The sequence below is a fragment of the Dama dama genome, chromosome 32, assembly GCF_033118175.1.
Source record: "Dama dama isolate Ldn47 chromosome 32, ASM3311817v1, whole genome shotgun sequence".
NCBI classification, from domain to species: Eukaryota; Metazoa; Chordata; class Mammalia; order Artiodactyla; family Cervidae; genus Dama; species Dama dama.
The window spans coordinates 32,935,202-32,959,934 of record NC_083712.1 but is presented as its reverse complement, the minus strand read 5'-3'; the positions used below and the strand labels follow the sequence as shown (position 1 = coordinate 32,959,934).

The window sequence follows — 24,733 nt, the reverse complement described above, 5'->3', positions numbered from 1 at the left end:
TATATTCCAGTGAAACTTCCTACAGATCCTGAAATTTGAATTTCATATAATTTTTCAAGTGACATGAAATACTATCCTTGATTTTTTTTTTTTTTAACTGTTTAGCTGTGAGCTCTACAAAAACTAGTAGTGGGCTGGATTGGATGCATAGGCTATAGTTTGCCAGCCCCTGATCTATAAAATGAAAAGCTGGACTAAAACATATTTCATCTTGACATCATGTTGTCCTAGCTGGGGGATTCTTGACTTAATCTCATTAAATGTGTATGTAGCTTATCATGTATAGATCTAATTGAACCTTTTATCAGAATTCTTTCTTTCAACTATTTAGAACTCTGCTGAATAATATAGAATTTTATGTATTTGTGACTCAAGTTCCAAGAACATTTATTCATCATTTATTTACTCATCAGGTACTCTTTACTGTGATTACTGGGAAAGGGATGATCTTTGCTATATCATGTGACTGGATGTGACTGGATGAGAGAAAGGCTGGTTTTCTTCTCTTCCTAGAGGTCTCGGGCCGTTCCCTGTTTTGAACCATGTCTGTGAGGTTGAGAGGTCACCTTTCACAAAGAATGAAGGAGTGGGGATTGGGAGAGTAACTGCTTTTGAACCTTCTATAGAATCTTTTCCTTTGTGACCCTTCTGTAGAATTTTGGCAGCTCTTAATTTGGAATGTGATGTCATGTTTGTGAACAAAGCAGTTGATGGTTTCAGAAGGCCCAGCACCATATTATGAAGTGGCATGAAAAATATATCTTTGCATATACTTCTCTGTGTGTGGGCACCATAGGTTCACTTTGATATCCTGTTTGAGTTCTCCTTGGAAGGTTAATTACTATATGTGTGTATGTTTGGGGAAAAGGTTGAAGGGAGGAAAAGGAATAGTGGTATGATGATGTATAATGTCTTAATCCATTGGTAGTGATACTGTGGAACAATAGTGGTTGACTGTTTTAGGCCATCAGTTGTAGGGATACCAATGCAGTAGTTGATTTACAACTTCCATAAAGGTTTTTCCAAAAACCAAAGATTCTAATTTAGAGAATATATTAAATTCGCAGAAGCCCATAGGAAAAATGTTTTAAAAAATAGGTACTTTGCAAGACTTCTACCAAATGTTAATAAAAATTTGTTGTTTAGAAGTTATTAAGCTTTTTGGAAACACAGAAAGTTTAAACTGCAAGGAAAATGTCTGTTAGAAACTATAAAATAGAGACTTCCCTGCTGGTCCCTTAGGTTCCCTAAGACTGCTCTTCCAGTGCAGGGGGCCTGGGTTCGATCCCTGGACAGAGAGCTAGATCCTGCATGCCACAACTAAGACCCAGTGCAGCCAAATTAAAATAAATAAATAAATGAGTAAAAATTTAAAAAAAAACAAAAACTACAAAATATTTTAAATAGTACATAAAATCAAAAGTTAACTCATTTTCTATTTTGAGTAACCTGCAAAATGAGATTGAAATCTGTTGTGTGACTAAAAATATATCTATTCAATTCCATATAAGAACTTTTAAACAGTTTTACTGCCATTGCCTTTTATTATTTATTGACCTTTTGTTTAATAACTTTGGGTTGATTTTAGGCCACCAACAAAATGGAAATGAAAGAGATTGCTAAATACAAGACTCTATGGAAAATGAACTCAACCAGTGAACCTTTATTTGTTACTGGCATAAATGGCAATCCTTTGAAAAAATTCACCATTCCCAAGATCAGAAGGACAGCTGGGAAAGGTAATAATTCTATGGAAGATGGGATTATTTCATAACTATTACTGCATTTCTCTGATCTTAGTTTATGCTCATCTTCTATTTTGACTCTGCATATAAAATTAGCTTAAGTTAGGCCTTTAATTCCTTAAACACACGTACTTTTTTTCCCACACAAAGTAAGATAGACACATATCTCCTACCACTCCCACTAAGTACACAGTTAAAAACACTGGACATCACACATAAAACAAACAAGACTTTGAAGGGTGGAGAGAAGATGAGCCTGTGTGGGACCCTGGGAGTTAAGGATTGTCATAGCATTAAATTCTTCACATTTTCTTTTTGTTTCCTTCATGTCTCAAACTGGATGACCACAACTGAGAAATGCCGACTTTTACAGACACAAAAGCCCTAAGAAAAGTCTGTTCTGTTTTGCCAAGGACTGGGTGTAGGGTAACTTAGAATGTCAGAAACCTATCTGACAGTGAACACTCTATTGCAGCAAAATGCCTGGAGGAAGAAACAGCCCAGTGTCTGTTCCTTTTTCAGCCTAGACTTCCTCCTCCACCTCCACCCACGCCGGTGCCTTTCCCTTCATGGAACTTCATATGGTCCCCTCTCTGCTGTCCCCTGCTCCTGCAGTGTCTGTGGATTCTGCTCCTGCCCTGTGGTGAGGAGTTGCCATGGGGATGAGACACTCGGTGGGAGCAGAGTCAGTGAAGACCAAGATGGGAGCCTAGATTCCTGTCACACACACCAGTAACAGGGTGTCTGTCCCCCTGCCACAGGGTCAGTGGAGGCTGAGTCAGGAGCATCGGCTTCTACCTCTTTCTCCTGGTAACAAGAGAGCCGCCCACCCTGCCCCAGTGCACCCTGCCTCCACCCCCGTCACCACCAGGCTGTCAGCGGAGACCCCGTGGAGCGCCCGTACTTCCTGGTGGTGCAGAGTTAGTCTCCCCATCCCGTGCCTTCTCCTACAGGCTCAGTTAACCCTGTGACTTAGTAGAGGCTTGTTACCACACAGGATTGAATATGATCTAGTCTCTTAACAGTATCCCAAATGACCAAAGTATTTAAAAAATCATATTACCACCCATCAGGAAAATCCCAACTTGAATGAGAAAAGAAGAATCAACAAATGACAACAACACGATAAAACAGATGTTGAAATTATCTGACAAGGCTTTTAAGCCAGTCATCATTACCACCAATTAAAAAATTAAGTCATTCTATTGACATTTCAGCAACCAATTATAAACACTTTTGAAACAAATGGAAAATTGCAAGAAAGAAATGGAAAATGTGATAAAGAATTAAGAAGTTTTGGAACTGAAAAATGCAATAATTGAAATAAAAACTAATTGGATGGGTTCCAGAGAAGAGTTGAGAAGATTTTGGAAAGAAGTAGTGAATTTGACGATACAGTAACAAATTACCCAGCCTAAACAACAGAGAAGACATGAAATAACAGAGCCTCAGGAACCTGTGAAACAATAATAAAAAACCTAATTTCTTTGTTCTCAGAGCTCCAGAAGTAGAAGAGAGCATAGAGCTGAAAGAGTATTTGAATAAATACTGTCTAAAAGTTCCCCAAACTTGGCAAAAGGCATAAACCTATATAATCCCAGATAGTGCAGTGGTAAAGAATTTGCCTGTCAATGGAGGAGATGCAAGAAACGTGGGTTTGATGCCTGGATTGGGACGACCCCCTGGATAAGGAAATGGCAACCCACCCCAGTATCCTTGCCTGGAAAATCCTACGGACAGAGGAACCTGGCAGGTTATAGTCCATGGGGTCGCAAAAAGTCGGACGTGTCTTAGCAACTAAACAACAACATACAATCAAAAGGTTGAATGAACCCTAAACAGGATAAAGCCAGAGAAGTCCATGACAAGGCACATCATAATCAAACTTCTGAAAATTAAGAGCAGAGAAAAGCTTGACAGCAACTAAATAATTTTATTGGGGAAAAATTGAATGGCAGATCTCTCATTAGAAACCATGGAGCCCAGAGGAAGTGGCACAACATTTTTTAAGTGCAGAAAGAAAAGAACTGTACCCAGAAAAATAACCTCAGGAATAAAACTGAAATAGACATTTTCAGATAAAGTAAAACTAAAAATGTTTCACTAGTAAATCTTAGTGTAGAATGGCTAAACAAAGTTTCCAAACAGAAAATGACGAAGAAGCTGGAAACATTAGGAATGAAGGAGGAACAGAGAGTAGAAATACAGGGAAATATAATCGACAGTCCTCCTCTTGAGTTTTCTAATTTTGTTTGACAGTTGGAACAAGGACAGAGGAGCCTGGCGGTCACAGTTCATGGGGTTCACAAAGAGTCAGACATGAGCACGCGTACACACAGTTATCTCAGAGTTAAAAGTTGTTTATAAAGACACTATGGATAAATCAAAATGGAATTTTAAAAATGTTCGAGTAACCCACAGGAGGGCAGAAAAAGTGAAGTAGAGAACTGAACAACTGAGGGAAAAATAAACAGTAAAATGGCAGTCTTAAGCCCTGTTGTGTCAGTTATATTAAATATAATTTATCTCATACCAGTTAAGACGTTTACACAATGGATTGAAAAAAACCATGACCCAACTATATACTGTTGACAAATGCACTTTAAATATAGGGCTATAAGTTGGTTTAAAGTAAGTGTAGAGAGAAAGGTAAGCCATGTAAACAATCAGAATAAAGTAGAGTGGCTATTTATATCAGTAGACTTCAGAGGAATGAAAATTCTGTAACAGAAGGGGATATTGCATAAATCCACTAGTAAGACACAGCAGTCCTAAATATGTATCCCTAAACGACAAAGCTTCAGAAACCATGAAGCAGCGCTGATAGAACTGAAAGGAAAAATGGGTAAATCTGGAATGGCAGTTGGTGATTTTAGTACACCTCTCTCAACAACCAGTTGAACTACTGAGACAAAAAAATCAGCGAAGATACAGAAGAACTTAACTTTGTCAACTAACAAGATCTGATTGACATTTGCTCATTATTATGACATTATACTCTACACAACAACAGTAGAACAGACAATCTTATCAAGAATTAATTTGATGCTCATCAAGATAGCCAATGTGTTGGGCCTTGAAACACATTTCAACATATTTAAAAGAACTGAAGTCAAATAATCTAGAAATTAATGATAGAAAGTGTTAGATAAGTCTTTGAACACATGGAAAGTAAACAACACATTTCTAAATATTCATGAGATTACAAAAATACATTGGATTGAATAAAAAAGGACATGTAACTTATCAAAATTTGAGGGGAACAAAATCATGGCTCTCAAATTTATAACACAAAATACTTCCATTAGAAAATAGGTGTCAAACCAGTAGTCTAAGTTTTCTTCTTAAGGAACTAGAAAAAGAATAACAGGATAAGCCCATAACAAGCAGAAAGAAAAAATTGAAATTAAGGAGCTGGTTGCAAAGAAAAAAAAAAGAAGTTGATACACCTTTCGGAAGGTTACCCATAGTGAGACTGACAAAAACAAAAACTACAGCTCTCAGAAATGGCACAGTATATCACTACTGAGCCACAGAATTGAAAGCATAGCAAGAGAATATTATGAACAGATCTAAGTACATAAACTTTACAACTTAGATGAAATGGGCCAGTTTGTTAAAAAGTACAAATTACTAAAACTCACACAGTACCAAATAGATCATTTAATAGCCTTATAACTCCAGGCATTCCTCATTTTATTGCTCTTCACAGATAACTGTGTTTTTTACAAAGTGAAGGTTTGTGGCAACACTGTTTCTGGCAAGTCTATTGGTGCCTATTTTCCAACAGTAATCACTCACTTTGTGTCTCTGTATCAAATTTTTGTAATTTTCACAGTATTTCAAACTTTGCTGTTACATTTGTTAATGATCTGATTAGTGATCTTTGATGTTACTGTTGCAAAAAGATTGTGACTCCCTGAAGGCTCAAATGATTGTTAGCATTTTTGTAGCAATAAAGTATTTAAAATCAAGATTATATATATTGTTTTTTAAACATAATGCTGTTGCACACTTAATAGACTTTATTGTGGTGGTCTGGAGCTGAACACACAATGTCTCCAAGATATGTCTGTATTATAGAAATTGAATTCATAGTTGAAAAAAATCTGTTGGAAAAGAAATCCCCAGGCCAAGATGGTTTCACTGGAGAATTCTACTCAACATTAAAGAAAGGAGCTAATACAAATCCTTTACAATTTCTTCTATAAAATAGAAGAGGAATAACTATTAGTATAGTGTTTCCTGGTACCAAAGCTAAACAAATGTAATACCAAAAAAAGAAAACTACAGACCAATACCCATCATGAACCTTAACACACAAATTCTATACAAAATTAAAAAAAATAGTATTCAGTGATGCATAAAATGAATTATATATTATAACCAAGGGAGTTTTATTCAAGGGATGCAAGACTGGTTTGGTGTCTGAAAGTCAGTCTGTATTCACAGGACAAGGAATAACAATCAAATGATCATATAAATTTATGCAGAAAAAACTTGACAGAAATCAACATTCATGATAGACTCAGCACACTAGGAATACAGAACTCTGCTTGATAAAAAAAATTATGTAAAAAATACATATAGCTAACCTCCAGAACAAAAACCATAATCCCAGAAAACCAACCAAAATGATCATATGGACCACAGCCTTGTGTGATTCAATGAAATTATGAGCCATGCTGTGCACCACCCAAGATGGATGGGTTATGGTGGAGAGTTCTGACAAAACGTGGTCCACTAGAGATGGGAATGGCAAGCCACTTCAGTATTCTTGCCCTGAGAATCCCATGAAAAGTATGAAAAGGCAAAAAGATATGACACTGGAAGATGCGCCCCCCAGGTCAGTAGGTATCCAACATGTTACTGGTAAAGAGCGGAGAAATAGGCTCCAGAAAGAATGAAGAGGCTGAGCCAAAGCCTAGTTGTGGATGGGCTTCCCTGGTAGCTCAGTCAGTAAAGAATCTGCCTGCAGTACAGGAGTCCCGGGTTCAATGCCTGGAGAAGGAAAATCCCCGGAGAAGGAAATGGCAAACCACTGCAGTATCCTTGCCTGGAAAACACCGTGGACAGAGGAGCCTGGCGGGCTCGATCCACGGGGTTTCAAGGAGTCAAGCGCAACTGAGCGACTGAGGCAGTGGTGGTGAGAGTAAAGTTCGATGCTGTAAAGAACAGGATTGCATAGGAACATGGAGTGTCAGGTTCACGAATCAAGGTAAATTGGATGTGGTCAGACAGGAGAGGTCAAGAGTGAATATCAACCTTTTAGGAATCAGTGAACTAAAATGGATGGGAATGAGCAAATTTAATTCAGATGACCATTATATCTACTATTGTGGGCAAGAATCCCTGAGAAGAAATGGAGTAGCCCTCATAGTAACAGAAGAGTCCAAAATGCAGTCCTTGAGTGCAGTCTCAAAAAGGACACAATGATCGATCTCTGTTTCAAAGGCAAACCATTCAACATCACAGTAACCCACATTCAACACCACAGTGCCCCAACCATTAATGCTGAAGAAGCTCAAGTCGAACAGTTCTATGAAGACCCATAAGACCTTCTAGGACTAACACACACACAAAAAAAGATGTTCATCAATATGGGATTAAAATGTTAAAGTAGAAAGCCATACCTGGAGTAACAGACAAATTTGACCTTGGAGTACAAAATGAAGCAGAGCACAGGCTAATTGAGTTTTGCCAAGAAAATACACAGGTCATGGCAAACACCCCTTTCCAACAACACAACAGATGACTCTACATATGGACATCGCTAGATAATCAATACTGAAGTCAGATTGATTATATTCATTGCAGCTGAAGGTGGAGAGGCTCTATACAGTTAGCAAAAACAAACAAACAAACAAAAAACACACCTGAAGCTGATTGTAACTTCAGATCATGAGCTCCTTACTGGAAAATTCAGACTTAAAGAAAGTAGAGAAAACCACTAGGCCATTCAGGTATGACCTCAATCAAATCCCTTATAATTATACAGTGGAAATGACAAATAGATTCAAGGGATTAGGTCTGATAGAGTGCCTGAAGAACTATGGATGGAGGTTCATAGCATTGTACAGGAGGTGGTGACCAAAGCCATCCCCAAGAAAAAGAAATGCAAAAAGGCAAAATGGCTGTTTGAGGAGGCTTTACAGATAGCTGAGAAAAGAAGAGAAGCAAAAGGCAAAGGAGAAAAGGGAAGATACACCCATCTGAATGCAGAGTTCCAAAGAACAGCAAGGAGAGATAAGAAAGCCTTCTTAAGTGAACAATGCAAAGAAATAGAGGAAAACAGTAGAATGGGAAAGACTAGAGATCTCTTCAAGAAAATTAGATACCAAGGGAACATTTCATACAAAGATGGGCACAATAAAGGACAGAAATGGTATGGACCTAACAGAAGCAGAAGACATTAAGAAGAGGTGGCAAGAATACATAGAAGAACTGTGCAAAACAGGTTTTAGTGACCCAGATAACCACTCACCTAGAGCCAGACATCCTGGAGTGTGAAATCAAGTAGGCCTTAGGACAAACCTAGTGGAGGTGATGAAATCACAACTGAGCTATTTCAAATCTTAAAAGATGCTGTCAGTGTGCTGTACTTGGTACACCAGCAAATTTGGAAAACTCAACAGTGGCCACAGGACTGGAAAAGGTCAGTTTTCATTCCAGTCCCAAAGAAGGACAATGCCAAAGAATGTTCAAACTGCCACACAGTTGAGCTCACTTCGCATGTTAGCAAGGTAATGCTCAAAACCCTTCAAGATAGGCTTCAATAGTATGTGACCAAGTACTTCCAGATATACAAACTGGATTTAGAAGCGGCAGAAGAACCAGAGATCAAATTGCCAGCATCCATTGGATCATTGAAAAAGCAAGAGAATTCCAGAAAAACATCTGCTTCATCGACTACACTAAAGCCTTTGACTGCGTGGATCACAACAAACTGCAAAATTCTTAAAAGTTGAGAATACTAGACCACCTTGCCCGCCTCCTGAGAAGCCTGTATGCAGGTCAAGAAGCAACAGTTAGAACCGGACATGGAACAACAGACTAGTTCAGAATTGGGAAAGGAGGAGGTCAATGCTGTTTATTTTCACCCTGTTTAACTTATATGCGGAATATATAATACAAAATATTGGGCTAGATGAATCATAAAGTAGAATCAACCAGAAAACAGGAAAAAGACATGAATAGTCATTTCACTAAAGAGAATGTATAGATTGGCAAATAAGCATGAAAATGATATTCAGTATCTTAGCCATTAACAAAATGCTAATGAAAACCCCAGTAGGGGGTCCCTTTATGCTTGTTGAAACAGCTGAAATAAGAATAGCAATGCTGAAAACTAGGAAGAATATGGAGAAGCCAGATCAGTCATGCAGCCAATGGAAGTGTAAGATAATTCAGCCACTTTTTGAAGAAGTTTGATGGTTTCTTGAAAAACTAAACATGCAACTACCAATGACCCTGCAGTTGTACTTTGGGACGTTTATCCCAGAGAAATGGATGCTTACGTCCACACTAAAACCTATAAGGAAATATTTATAGCAGCTTTATTTGTAGTAGCCAAAAATTGTTAATCACCCTGATTTCCATTGAGTAAATGGTTAAAGTATGATGCATCCATACCGTGGGTTACTTAGCAAGTTAAAAAAAAAAATTTATTGTATCAGCAGCTTGATTGAATCTCAAAAGCAATATCTAGACTCAAAAGCTAGTCTCCATAGGTTGTAAATATTAACTATAAATATAATACAACTTTATATTGTAAATATAAAGTTCCATTTACAAAACACTCTTGAAATGATGAAAGTATAGAGATGGAGAACAAATTGGTAGTTCTAGGATTTAGAGGCAGAGAAGAGGCATGGGGTTATCAGTATGACTATACATAAAGGAGTAGAATAAGAATGATCTTTGTGGTTATGGAACAGTTGTGTATCTTGATTATAGTGGTTGTTACATGAATCTACACATGTGATAAAATTACATAGAACTACCCCCCCACACACATAACTGCACATAAAACTAGTAAAATAGTAATGAGGTCTGTGTATTATACCCATGTCATTTTTCTGGTTTTCATATTTTATTATAGTTATGTGAAGTGTTTACACTGGGGAGTTTGAGCTAAGGGTATATATACAGAGCCTCTATAAAAATGTCATATGAACTGTATTCACTTCAACATAAGTTAAACACAAGCACACATGCACAAAATCATATATCTTATGAAATGACCAAATTTTGTAACAAATTTTTACAAATATTAAAGTGAAAATTAAATGGAAAGGAGGCAAAGAATAAGTTGTTTTTGAAAAACAGAGGTTTGTAGTATTTTGCATTAGTTTTGCCTCTGTCTTATTCTGTTGATTGTTAAATACAGAGGACCATTGTTTATGTTAGATTCATGTATATGGAAATTGCCTTAACTTACATATATCACTGATCCTCATCATTCACAGGTTCCATACTTGCCATAGTTTCAAATTCTTCTACTTGCTGAAATGTGTTTGTAACCCCAGCACCAGCACTCAAGAGCAGCACTTTCAGTCATTTGCAGGCACATGCAGAATGGTGAAACATTTGAGTCACTTGATGCACTTGTATCCAGATGAGACAGTGCGGTGCATCTTATTCCAGCTGTCATATAATTAAGTGTCCATTTCATCACCCATTTAGTGCTGTGTTGTTTCCATTTTTATTGGTGATGTCACCATTTCAAATGGTCTCCACCATGTAATGCTGAAATGCTGTCTAGTGTTCCTAAGCTCAAGAGGTCTATGATGTGCCTTACAGAGAAAATGCATGTTACATAAGCTACCCTATAACATAAAGTTACACGACTATTGGCTAAAAATATGGCACATTCAGTAAAAGGAAAGCAAAATTCACCAACTTGTACATCAAGCCTCTCCAGAAAGGGTTGAAGGAACATTTGAGTACCTTTCCTGTGGAGAGAATGGAATCTACTTTTGTAGATTCATGAGATGACCACCAATAAAAAGCTTGCGGGCAGCATTGTTGGAAGGTGAAAAGCCAAAGAGACATTTGATCATGGTACCAAAGGTCAGGAGAATGTTAAGCCCTTCTTTGCTGGAGCTTGCTGGCTCCCACGTTTCAGGTGATAATGGATGCAGGCAGGTTCTGCACAACAGGAGACTGGGAAAAATTTCAGAGACACCTGCTAAGTGTTATACAGGAAAAGGTTATGTGGCAAGTTTCCAACCCGGATGAGACTGGCTCATTTTACAGAGATGTTGGCAGGCAAGCTTACTGCACATGGCATTCCAATTGTCAAAAATGTCACCAGAGGCCCACAGGAACCTAACACTGAATTTCTACTAAGATTAATATTAATAGTTTAGTATTCACTGATTCAAGGTTGGCAGCAACTTTAATATACTGCAACTTCCACAAATAACAAGAATCAACTGTATTCTCCAGTTTCCTCTGGGTCCTCTACCTTAAGGGTTTTGATTATTTAATGCATCTACTTAATATAACAATGCTTAAAACATTGCTCACTGTCCTCTGAAAAACTGTACTTCTTACTCATGCCACCATATCAGTCAAGAGTTTACAAAGATGTTCTGGTATTATTGCAAGTCAAAATGACCAAATAGTTCACTAGTATATAGGTTGCCTTATTTGGGGGAAATACAACAAATGTTTATAACCTAACATGAGCTACAAGGTTTGTGTAATAATGCATGTTGTAGAGCCTGTACATCTTAAGTTGAAGATGAGTCACCTATATACTATCTAGTATATCTGTGTCAGCTTTTAAGAACTCCCAGTAGGTAAGTGGAATAAGACAAGGTTCCTATTTTCATTTATACCAGGTATAGGAAGTCTGTATTACTGTTATAAAGTCTTAAATATATATAAATGCCTCCAGATGTTAATGAAACTTCCAAGTACTTGGTTATTTTGTGTCTTATACATATCTATAGTTGTCATTGTGCAGATGTGCAATGATGTTATTTTATTTTTTTTAACACCAAAACATTTTGTTTTGTGGTATAGCCGATTAACAATGTTGTAGTTTCAGGTGAACAATGAAGGGACTCAGCCATACATACACATGTATCCATTCACCCCCCAACCCCTTTTCCATCCAGGCTAGCACATAACATTGAGCAGAGTTTGATGTACTATCCAATAGGTCTTTGTTGGTTATCCATTTTAAATATAGCAATGTGTACACGACCTTCCCAAAGACCCTAACTATCCTACAATGACGTCATTTTAAACACAAATAACCACTTACCCTTTTCTTTATTTTTAGTTTACTTGTCACCTTGTTACACCAATACTAGAGAGTATAGTTTCATACATGATACTCTCAACGAGTGCCGGCTTGATGTAAGCCGTGACCTACAGTCTTCATGGCAGTTTGGGGATACAAAACTGATTCACAATGAGGGTCTGGAAAAAAATTTTACTTCTAAGAGGTAAGTTACTGTGACCTAAAGAAGTTTGAGATTTTGTTTGCTTTTCCTGTGAGGTGTTTATACGAATTTTTTATTTCTGCCATTTGAGATTTTATAAGTGTTACCAAGAAAATAAGTACAGAAGTGTTTTATTCATTATTTTGTTGCCATCTCATAGCCTTTTGTAACATAGGCTTTTAAGTAAAGAGGTACATATGAGATTTGATTAGTAAGTTTTACACATTATTGTAGCCAGGTTTCAAACACACCCTTCTAATTTTTTAATCTTTGTAAATTTTTCGGAAGCATAACATCAGCACGTTAGTTAAAGAGCTATTTTGTAGATGGCCTTGTGCCTCTTGCATAATATAAAACAGCATTAAACTGTTTAGAATGTACCTTTTTTTCTTGATTCAGTCCTTCAGAGACTGAGTTGATGTTTTAATCTGTCACAGTTGTATCTGGCTGTTTCCAACTATTCCACTAGAACCACAATTTCTGACACTTAACTTTTAAAAAGTACCCATTCTGCAACTTCTCTGGCAGTCCAGTGGTTAAGACTCCACGCTCCCAGTGCAGGGGGCACTGATTCAATCCCTGGTCGGGGAACTAGACCCCACATGCCGCAGAACATGACCAAAAGAAAAAAAAAGTACCCCTTCTGTTTTGAGGAAAGACACATTCCATTAGGTAATTTGGATAAGAAAAAATAACAGCACATGGGGAGTTCTCATTGTAAACATTTTGTATTTATAGGTACAGATCTTATTCTGATCACGGTTCAGCATTTTCATTTTCTGAACTTGCTTCCTTCACCATTTTGCATGTTAAGTGTGAACCTAACTGTAACTTGATGGACTCACATTGAGAACTCGTTTCGGAATGTGTTTGGTCTCTTTTTTTTTGTTTTAGAGTCAGTTCCTCTTGACTCAGACATGCTACCCCACTTGGTGTCAGTTTGGGAGAATGGGTAGGAGTGGCAGGATTAGTTGGTGGCATAGTCTTTCCTAAAAACCACAGTTTTGAGCAAAAGTAGAATGGACTGACTATATGCTGCCCCCCTCCAGATTGAAATAATGGTTTGATCAAAAATTAATTCCTGCATTGTTCCTTGATTTGAGTTAGATTAGGCATTTTAATTTGTGTCCTTTTTCACAATGCCCCCTAATACTTCATTTCAACCATTTATTTCTCCCTGTTAACATTACAAGAGAGTTAAAACAACTCCCCAACAATACAAGACCTAACAGAACATTCTAAATGACTAATAGGTGTAGGATTTATGTATTTGCTCAATTAGACAAACTCATTTATATCCCATAGTATTTGATACTCATTTTATATTGGTTTGTCTGGTTTCCTTACTATATTATGAGTTTTATCTTACTTGTTTTTCTGTCCATAGTGTGGAACTGAGTCTGGCAACACAGTGGGCAATTAATTGTTAAATTAAGCTACATTTAAATTTCATCATTTTAAATGAGTGATGCTAGAAGATACCCTTAAGTAGCCTTAAGGCATAGGTTTAAAAAAAAAAAAAAAGGAAATACCAGAATGGTTAGTAGAAGAGAAAAATAGGATAGACAGATAAAAAGAGAAAGTGTTAATAACATTGACTGCCTCTAGCTTTTCTTTTTGTTGTTCCCCTTAGAGGAGTGTATAATCTCTGGTCTCATCAAAAGCAAGTAGTTCCCAAAATGCACCAGTCTCCATTTCTCATCCACATTGCATCTACTACTTCTTAAGTGTGAAATAAGCAGAAACACATTAATCATCTAAATATATGTGTATTCAGTCACTCGTTGAGCATTTCAGTGCCTACTGTGTCAGAAAATGTATTTTATTCAGTTCAGTTCAGTCGCTCAGTTGTGTCCGACTCTTTGCCCACCCCGTGGACTGCAGCACGCCAGGCTTCCCTGTCCATCACCAACTCCCAGAGCTTACTCAAGCTCATGTCCATTGAGTTGGTGATGCCATCCAACCATCTCATCCTCTGTTGTCCCCTTCTCCTCCCGCCTTTAATCTTTCCCAGCATCAGGGTCTTTTCAAATGAGTCAGTTCTTTATTTTATCACCCTCAGAGAAAAATGAATGTTTTCTCCTCAACCTTAGAGAGTTTATATTCCAGTGGAGAAGACATACAGCTAAATGTCAAATCTTATGCTATAATAAAGATGTAGGTGCATAGACGTGGGATTGAGCATTCTTCCTAAGAGTCTTGAGAGGTGTTTTGAAGAGTTAAGAACTTTAGCTGGTCTCAGTGGATAATAGAGAACTGAATTCAGTTCTTCTTAAATATATTGCCCTATTTGTATCAGTTTGACCTTTTTTTTGTTTTAAGATAACTCGCCTTTAAATATTTGAAATTTATGTGAAAGGGTATCATTTTAAAGATCGTCAATACCTATCTTGACACTGAGGTTAAATTTATACTCAGCATCTCAGTTTACATTCCACCCCAAATGAGTAGACTGAATCATCCATGCTTAATTTCATTTACTATATCAATGATTGGTTCCAAGATGAAGTAAAACTAAATCAGTTTGGGCCAGTGACACCCTGGAAAAAGGGGTTAATCCTCTGTGTCCATTTTGGGAGGATCAGTTCCTGGAGGTTTACTGTATTCCTTCGGTGGAGTCTTATTTCCCTGACTCTTACAGTCCTATAGCCTTGCTTAGGTGTCTGCCTGCTGAAGAAAAGACTTTATGGACTGACTTTGCTAAGAAAAGACCTTCCCCTGCGGGTGGGGACATGCTGAAGATTGCTGTGACACTGGGTTAATGGTGTAGGGTTCCCAGTGAAGGGGAGTGTGTGGCTCCATGTCTCGGGGATTGTGGTGTAACCCATTGGATCAAGCCATTGGGATCCACAACATTGACGATTGTGTGATCTTTGGAAAGCACTGCCAGGTGTCTGCAGAGGCTCCAAGGACTGTTGGGGTTCTCAGTGGCACCTCATCGTCGTAAACGAGGGAGAGGACCAGAGCAAGAAGCCGTGGTGGCCCAGGCGGCTTGGTATGCACACACCCGGCCATGCAGGCCAGGTGCAGGTACCTGTGTGGTGACGCAGCTGGTCGGGGATCCAAGAGAGGAGACGGTGGGGAGGGACGCGGGAGACAGGCATCAGCAAGTGAGGACACTTGTGGACAGAACCTGGTGAAATTTTCAGGGGTCCAGGCAAATCTGTGCTGGCTTTTGGTTTCTTTGGTGGTGAAGGTTGTCAGGGTCATTTGTAGAGCAGGTCACTGGGAAAGGCAGTCTCTTGCTGTGTGGCTGCTGAGTAGTCCCTGCCTTTCTTCTCGTTCCTCACATGAGTATATGCCCTGGCTTTGCCAGTTTCTTCAGGTCAGTTCAGTTGCCCAGTTGTGTCCGACTCTTTGCAGCCCATGGACCGCAGCATGCCAGGCCTCCCTGTCCATCAGCAACTCCCAGAGCTTTGCTCAAACTCACATCCATTGAGTTGGTGATGCCATCCAGCCATCTCATCCTCTGTCGTCCCCTGCTCCTCCCACCTTCAATCTTTCCCAGCATCAGGGTCTTTTCCAATGAGTCAGCTCTTTGCATAGGTGACCAAAGTATTGGAGCTTGATCTTCAGCATCAGTCCTACCAATAAATATTCAGGACTGGTTTCCTTTAGGATTGACTGGTTTGATCTCCTTGCTGTCCAAGGGACTCTCAAGAGTCTTCTCCAACACCACAGTCCAAAAGCATCAATTCTTCAGCACTCAGCTTTCTTTATGGTCCAACACTCACATCCATACATGACTACTGGAAAAACTATAACTGACTAGATGGACCTTTGTTGGCAAAGTAATGTCTGTTTTAAAATGCTGTCTAGGTTGGTCACAACTTTTCTTCCAAAGAGCAAGTGTCTTTTAATTTCATGGCTGCAGTTACCATCTGCAGTGATTTTGGAGCCTAAGAAAATAAAGTCTGTCACTATTTCCACTGTTTCCCCATCTATTTGCCATGAAGTGATGGGACTGGATGCCATGATTTTCGTTAGCTGAATATTGAGTCTTAAGGCAGATTTTTCACTCTCCTCTTCACTTTCATTAAGAGGCTCTTTAGTTCTTCTTTGTTTTCTGCCATAAGGGTTGTGTCATCTGCATAGCTGAGGTTATTGATATTTCTCCCAGAAATCTTGATTCCAGCTTGTGCTTCATCCAGTCTGGCATTTCTCATGATGTACTCTGCATGTTAGTTAAATAAGCAAGGTGACAGTATACAGCCTTGATGTACTCCTTCCCCATTTGGAACCAGTCCATTGTTGCATGTCCAGTTTTAACTGTTGCTTTTTGACTTGCATACAGATTTCTCAGGAGGCAGGTAGGGTGGTCTGGTATTCCTATCCCTTTAAGAATTTCCCACAGTTTGTTGTGATCCACACAGTCAAAGGCTTTAGCATAATCAGTAAAGCAGAAGTAGATGATTTTCTGGAACTCCCTTACTTTTTCGATGATCCAACGGATGTTGGCAATTTGATCTCTGGTTCCTCTGCCTTTTCTAAATCCAGCTTGAACATCTGGAAGTTCTTGGTTCATGTACTGTTGATGCCTTACTGGGAGAATTTTGAGCATTACTTTGCTAGCGTGTGAGATGAGTACAATTATGCAGTAGTTTGAACATTCTTTGGCATTGCCTTTCTTTGAGATTGGAATGAAACTGACCTTTTCCAGTCTTGTGGCCACTGCTGAGTTTTCCAAATTTGCTGGCATATTGAGTACAGCGCTTTCACAGCATCATCTTTTAGGATTTGAAATAGCTCAGCTGGAATTCCATCACCTCCGCTAGCTTTGTTCGTAGTGATGCTTCCTAAGGCCCATTTGACTTCCACTCCAGGATGTCTAGCTCTAGTTGAGTGATCACACCATCGTGGTTATGTGGGTCATGAAGATCTATTTTGTATAGTTCTTCTGTGTATTCTTGCCACTTCTTAATATCTTCTGCTTCTGTTAATGTGCATACCATTTCTGTCCTTTATTCTGCCCATGTTTGCATGAAATGTTCCCTTGGTATCTCTAATTTTCTTGAAGATATCTCTAGTCTTTCCCATTCTGTTGTTTTCCTCTATTTCTTTGCATTGCTCACTGAGGAAGGCTTTCTTGTCTCTCCTTGCTATTCTTTGGAATTCTGCATTCAAATGGGTATATCTTTCCTTTTCTCCATTGCCTTTTGCTTCTCTTCGTTTCACAGCTATTTGTAAGTCCTCCTCAGACAACCATTTTGCATTTTTTTCATTTCTTTTTCTTGGGCATGGTCTTGATCACTGCCTCTTATACAGTGTCGTGAATCTCTGTCCATAGTTCTTCAGACACTTTATCAGATCTAATTCTTTGAATCTATTTGTCACTTCTACTGAATAATCATAAGGGGTTTGATTGAGGTCATACCTGAATGGTCTAGTGGTTTTCCTTACTTTCTTCAATTTAAGTCTGAATTTTGCAATAAGGAGTTCCTGATCTGAGCTATAGTCAACTCTTGGTCTTTCTTTTGCTGCCTATATAAAGCTTCTCCATCTTTGGCTGTAAAGAATATAATCAGTCTGATTTTAGTATTGGCCATCTAGTGATGTCCATGTGTGGAGTCTTCTCTTGTGTTGTTGGGGCCACAGGCTAGGGTCTCCTATTCCATCTTTGTGACATCACTGCTCAAATATAAATTTTCCTTCCTATTCAAACTTTGTTGAATCCTAGTTTTACCTTAGCCATCTATGCTTCATTTCACGTGTTGTGCTTTCTGCCAGCTGAACAGTGATCACTTATCACCCACAATCTGTTGGACTTGAAAACAATTAGGTTCCCTTTCAAACTCTCCAAAGCAAATAACTTTATTTCCTTAACTATTATCTAAAAAAAAACATACCTTTGAATTGAATACTTTCATGCTCTCTAAGTCCCCCCAGTAGCTAAATACAGAGTTGCTGAGTAGTATTCTTTTGTTTCCAGTTTAACTGGGAGAGATGTTACTTTCAGTGTTTCATTTATTAAACAAAAAATTTATTCATCACCTGTTAGATACAGTTTATCTTGGAACCTACTCTGTATGATGTTAGTAACTATGACATAAGTATTCTGAGTCACTTACACTTTGTATTCTGTTGCAGTTGGTTTTAATGGATAGACATCGTGGTAGCACAGAACTCATTATAAGCTGATCGTCTTACAAAAGATATCAAGACTAATTATGTTTCTACCACTCATTCACTGTGCTTTGTTAACTTATATAACTTCTATTCAATATGAGTTTTTTTAAGTCTTCTACACTTATAGTCTCAGACCACATTTTCATTTTTTAAGTCATATTTAGTCCTACATATATCCCTTGATACCCACAGGGGATTGGTTCCAGGACTCGCCCCAGATACCAAAGTCTGCAGATACTCAGGTCCCACAGTTGTTCCTCCATATCCACGAGTGCTGCATCTGCAGATTTCAACCAGTCATGGATTGTAAATTAAGTTTGCAGTCTTTGGTTGGTTGAATGCATGATTGCAGAATCAACCGATACAGACAGCCAACTGTATATTTATTGAAGATCTGTGTATAAGTGGACCTGTGCAGTTCAAACCCATGTTGTTCAAGGGTCAAGTGTGTTTGCTTAATGATTAATAAAATTGTGATTAAAAAAATAATGACCAGTCTGCAACCAAGAGTTTATCCACAAATACAGCATTTCAGTGCTGGATTGATTCTGAACTTTCCATTCCAGAGCTTAAAGTATGGATAAGATTCAGGGTCTCACAAATTATGACCCTTATTCCTCAGTATTGCTGCACAAGAACATGAGAGGACATTTCTGAAAAATTATTCATAACACTTTTTTATATTTAATAAATACTAGTATCCTCTTAGTATGTAATTTGTACTAATATCTCTTGATAATAGAGCACTCTTTAGAGCACAGATCTTAATACTGTTATCTGATTACAAGGACTATGAACACAAAAGGCCCTATCGCCTTTGAAATGGTAGTGTTGAGACTCAGAGCTTCTGTCATATAACAATCTGACATAGATCCTAGTGTCTGAATAACTTTGAAAAGGCAGCCTTTTAAAAATCTTTTTAGACCTAGAAATAGTTTGGAAGTGTAATTTTTAATTGATCATTTTTATTTTGTATATCATACTTAGTCCTATGTTTACTTTCAAGTGTAATTCTGAACATATGTTGGAAACTATGAAGTTTTTAACACTACTGCTACCAGGATAACCTCCAGGGAATATTTTCTACTTTAATAGTTTTAAAGGTGTTTGGAAGCCCTGGATCATATCTTATTTAAGTTGAATTTTTTCATTCTACTCAGCCCTTTAACAGGATATAATAAGAAGCCAATAATATGACTAGGCAATACAAAGAATTATTTGGCCCAAAATGTCAACAGTGACACTGATCTAGGGTTAGCATTATAGCATGCCTTGAGGTGTCACAAGTTCAGTCCCAGACCGCAATAAAGACATTCACACAAATTCTTTGGCTTCTGAGTGCATATAAATTTATGTTTAACTATAATGTAGTCTATTAAGAGTACAATAGTATTAATAATGTACATACCTTAATTTTAAAATGCATTATTGCTAAAAAAAAAAAAAAGTGCTATCCATTGAGCCTCCAGTGAGTCATAGTAGTAATATCAAAGACTACTGATGACAAATCACCATATATACAAATACAATTAAAAATATATGTGCAAATATAATAATATAAAACCATATATACACAAATGTAATGGTAATGAAGAAGTTTGAAATATTTTGAGAATTACCCAGATGTGACACAGGGAACAAAGTGAACAAATGCTGTTGGTGAAAGAGGGCCAATAGACATGATAAGGTTGCCACAGACCTTCAATTCATAAAAAAAATGTGGTATCTGTGAAGCACAATGCAGTGAAGTACAATAAGACAAGGTATTTCTGCACACATCTTTATCACAACACACCTTCACATAATGTGATTCATGTGTGGTATAAGAACCTTACAACACTTTACTGTGATTTCCTTCTTCCCTCTCATCCTTTGTCCTATTGTCGGAGTTCTTCCAGAAATTGCTCAGAAATTAATGTTTTTCTAAAACCTAAGATTTCTCAGGAGACAGGTAAGGTGGTCTGGTATTCCCATCTCTTTAAGATGTTCCTGAAGTTTATTGTGATCCACACAGTCAAAGACTTTGGTGTAGTCAATAAAGCAGAAGTAGATGTTTTCCTGGAACTCTCTTGCTTTTTCGATGATCCAACAGATGTTGGCAATCTGATTTCTGGTTCCTCTGCCTTTTCTAAATAGAGCATGATCTGAGCCCAGTCAGCTCTTGGTCTTTCTTTTGCTGCCTGTATAAAGCTTCTCCATCTTTGGCTGTAAAGAATATAATCAGTCTGATTTTGGTGTTGACCATCTGGTGATGTCCATGTGTGGAGTCTTCTCTTGTGTTGTCGGAGGAGGGTGTTTGCTATAACCAGTGTGTTCTGTTGGCAAAGCTCTGTTAGCCTTTACCCTTCTTCATTTTGTACTCCAAGGCCAAATTTGCCTGTTACTCCAGGTATCTCTTAACTTCCTACTTTTGGGTTCCAGTCCCCTATGATGAAAAGGACATCTTTTTTTGGGTGTTAGTTCTAGAAGATCTTGTAGGTCTTCATAGAATCATTCAACCTCAGCTTCTTCCGCATTACTGGTTGGGGTCTAGACTTGGATTATTATGATATTGAATGGTTTGCCTTGGAAATGAACAGAGATCATTCTGTTGTTTTTGAGATTGCACCCAAGTACTACATTTCAGACTCTTGTTGACTGAGGGCTACTCCATTTCTTGTAAGGGATTCTTGCCCACAGTATTAGATATAATGGCCATCTGAATTAAGTTCGCCCATTCCAGTCCATTTTAGTTCACTGTTTCCTAAAATGTTGATGTACTCTCTTGCCATCTCCTGTTTGACCACTTCCAATTTACCTTGATTCATGGACCTAACATTCCAGGTGGATCACAACAAACTGGAAAGTGCTTAGACAGATGGGAATACCAGTCTACCTTACTTGTGTCCTGAGAAATCTGTATTCAGGTCAAGAAGCAATAGTTAGAACTGGACATGCAACAACAGACTGGTTCCAAATTGGGAAAGTAGTACGTCAAGGCTGTATATTGTCCTCCTGCTTATTTAACTTATATACAGAGTACATCATGCGAAATGCCAGACTGGATGAAGCACAAGCTGGAATTAAGATTGCCGGGAGAAATATCAATAACCTCAGATACACAGATGACACCACCTATATGGCAGAAAGCGAAGAAGAACTAAAGAACCTCTTGATGAAAGTGCAAAGGGGGGTGAAAAAGCTGGCTTAAAACCCAACATTCAGAAAACTAAGATCATGGCATCCGGTCCCATCACTTCTTTGCAAATAGATGAGGAAACAATGGAAACAGAGATTTTATTTTGGGGGGTCCAAAATCACTGCAGATGGTGACTGCTGTCATGAAATTAAAAGATGCTTGCTCCTTGGTGAAAAGCTATGACCAACCTAGACAAGCATATTGAAAAGCAGAGATATTACTTTGCCAACAAAGGTCCATCTAGTCAAAGCTATGGTTTTTCCAGTAGTCATGTATGGATGTGAGAGTTGGATTATAAAGAAAGCTGAGGGCCGAAGAATTCATGCCTTTGACCTTTGGTGTTGGAGAAGACTCTTGAGAGTCCCTTGAACTGCAAGGAGAGCAAATCAGTCAATCCTAAAGGAAATCAGTTCTAAATGTTCATTAGAAGGACTGATTCTGAAGCTGAAGCTCCAGTGCTTTGGCTACCAGATGCAAAAAACTGTTTGGGAAAGACCCTGAGGCTGGGAAAGATTGAAGGTGGGAGGAGAAGGGAATGACAGAGGATGAGATGGTTGGATGCTATCACCGACTCATTGGACATGAGTTTGAGCAAGCTCCGGGAGTTGGTGATGACCAGGGAAGCCTGGAGTGCTGCAGTCCATGGAATTGCAAAGAGTCATACACAACTGACTGACTGAACTGAACTTAGATCCTAAGAAAAACCAGTAGAGAAATTAGGAAAACAGAAAGAAGTATTTTAATTCTTCTGACTGTTAAGAATATACCTTAACAATCAAACATAGAGATCTTAGTGGTTTATAGAGCCTGACATCAGGGTGAAAACAGGAGCAGGAAATGACAACAGTGGAGCTGAAAGTTAAGGCTGACATCTCTGGGAAGAGAAGTGGTCATGACCTCATCCGTTAGTCTTGCTTGTAATTGTTGCTGTGTGTTTTGTTGCCATGGCTGTCTACTGTTAAAGGTGAATTATTCTTGCATATAAATATTAATATTTGTGAGTGACGTCCCAGGAAATGGTAAATATTAGTAGTATGTGGTGTTCACAAGTTTTCCTTTGATTGGTATACACATTGCTTTCTAGATTCTGTAGCTTCTCCGTTGCTGATGATGCTTTGGAATCAGCTCTGTCGTAGTGACTGAACCACGCTTGTGTCGCGTGGTGTCACGGTTGCTGCTGTTACTGGTGCTGAGCAAGCCATGTAGGACTCCTCACCTAATACCCCGGTGTTTCGGTGGTTCTTGTGGGATGTAGGTGAGATTTCAGGAGTATAGACTATAATTTTTGTTTTCTATCTTTAACAAGCCTGAAGTATTTGTCTTCTTTGAAAATTCTGTTGGTGTTCTCATTTAACTATTCACTGTTTTGCTTTAGGTCAGAGATGCGTGAGAGTGGAAGGCATGGCAGAGAACTTGAAGAACATTTCTGCTTTTTAGCACTTCCTCAGAAGGATGTGGCTGAGATATATCACAATGGACTAAGTACCAAAGCATCTTCGTTGAGAATACTAGGAAACCCTCTTCTTGGAATTTATATATTTAGACACGTTGATGTTGCCTTGAATTATGCTCATAGTAGAAGCATTACTGTAGAAAGTATTATCATATTTAAGGTTGGTAGCACAAAGGAAATATTATATTCAGTTTGCTTTAATTGACCTAAACATTATTTTACTTTCAATATGAATTACTGTTTTAAACTCACATTGTATAAAATAAATAATAGTTATCATCATCATCACCATTTGAAATTTTCCCCTATTTTTTACTCTAGTGGGTATGCAGCATAAAATCTTCAAGTAAGCAAAGGCAGGCTTTATCATCTTGGTTTCCTAATGTATATTTTTTCTGTTCTAATTGACTTTATTCTCTTTCTCTCTCTCTTTTGTTCAGACTATAATTAATATCAGAGTGTTTTCAGTATCTTTTTCCAGAACATTGGTATTAATAATTCTGGTTTAGCTAGTTACTAAACTCCTACTATTTATTTTAATTAACAGTGTTAGACAATACTAATTACTTTGTGTTGATAATTTTACTATCTTATATAAGATGTTAGCATTAGGAAAAACAAAGTTAGAAGTATATAGACCTCTGAATAGTTTTGTAACTTTTTTGAAAGTCCGAAGTTACTCAAAATTGAGGAAAAAATCAGTCTTACAGTCGATTTTGTATCAACAGACACAGATAGGCTAAGATATATTTTTTGGTTAACTGCAGCTTTGCCAAGACTACTAAAATCACAGTAGGTAGACAGGACCCTCAGTTATGTAACGTAGGATGTGTATGAAAGTGAAAGTGAAGTCGCTCAGTCGTGTCCGACTCTTTGGGACCCCATGGACTGTAGCCTACTAGGCTCCTCTGTCTATGGGACTTTACAGGCAAGAATACTGGAGTGGGTTGCCATTTCCTTCTCCATAGGATGTGTATACATCCACATAAAACCAATGGTTCATTTGGTATTATTTAGTTATTTTTAGATCTTGGGTATTATCAAGGTCATAAAGTGTAATTTATATTAAAATACTGATTTTAGGAAATTTGGAACATACTCAAAAGCTCTGAAAAGCCTATTGATAATGATAGTGATAGTTAATTTTTTTGTATATCTATACTTCGTCTTCTGCTCATATACATGGATATGCATTGTACAATGGTCATTAAAATACATTACTACTTTTATACTATATAACTTTTTAATTGATTATAAAATCATTTTCCATACCATTCAGTATTTTTTGTAATATCATTTTGAATGACTATATATATTCCACTCTAAAGCACTACCATAAATTGGTTAACAAATTTTTCAATGTTGGGATATAAATTACTTTTGCTTTGCTTTGTTTTGTATTTTTAAGTAGTACTTGGATTATTCATGTAGGTACATTTTACACACACCTGTGATTATTTGCTAAGAATTAATTGATTAATTCCTGTGTGTCAAGTTAGGAGTCACAGGTATACGTACACTTTCCCAGCTTTTGATATGTAATGCCCAGTTGTCCTGAGAAATGTTAGACTAACTGCCATTCCTATGCAAAGCATGTGGAATGTTTATTATCTCTTATCTTTGCTATCTCTGTGTATTATATTTAAAAAAAAAATTTGTCAGTCTAAAATGTGATAATTTCTCATTGTTGGTTCAACTTTTCTTTTTCATAGTTATTGCCGAGCTTAACATTCGCATGTATTCACTGATGATGAGTGAATTGCCTATTAACAAC

General features: G+C 37.8%; 1 protein-coding gene across 1 annotated transcript in view; it reads left to right on the top strand.

Annotated features, from left to right (window-relative positions):
• The first annotated feature begins 1,600 nt into the window (after positions 1 to 1,600).
• Positions 1,601 to 24,733, top strand: part of TEX15 (testis expressed 15, meiosis and synapsis associated) — a 41,374-nt gene continuing 18,241 nt past the window's right edge. The window contains exons 1-3 of the mRNA XM_061134550.1: positions 1,601 to 1,739; positions 12,040 to 12,205; positions 22,882 to 23,119. Of these exons, the coding sequence (XP_060990533.1) occupies positions 1,601 to 1,739; positions 12,040 to 12,205; positions 22,882 to 23,119 (543 nt within the window). The remainder of the gene's footprint in view (positions 1,740 to 12,039; positions 12,206 to 22,881; positions 23,120 to 24,733) is intronic.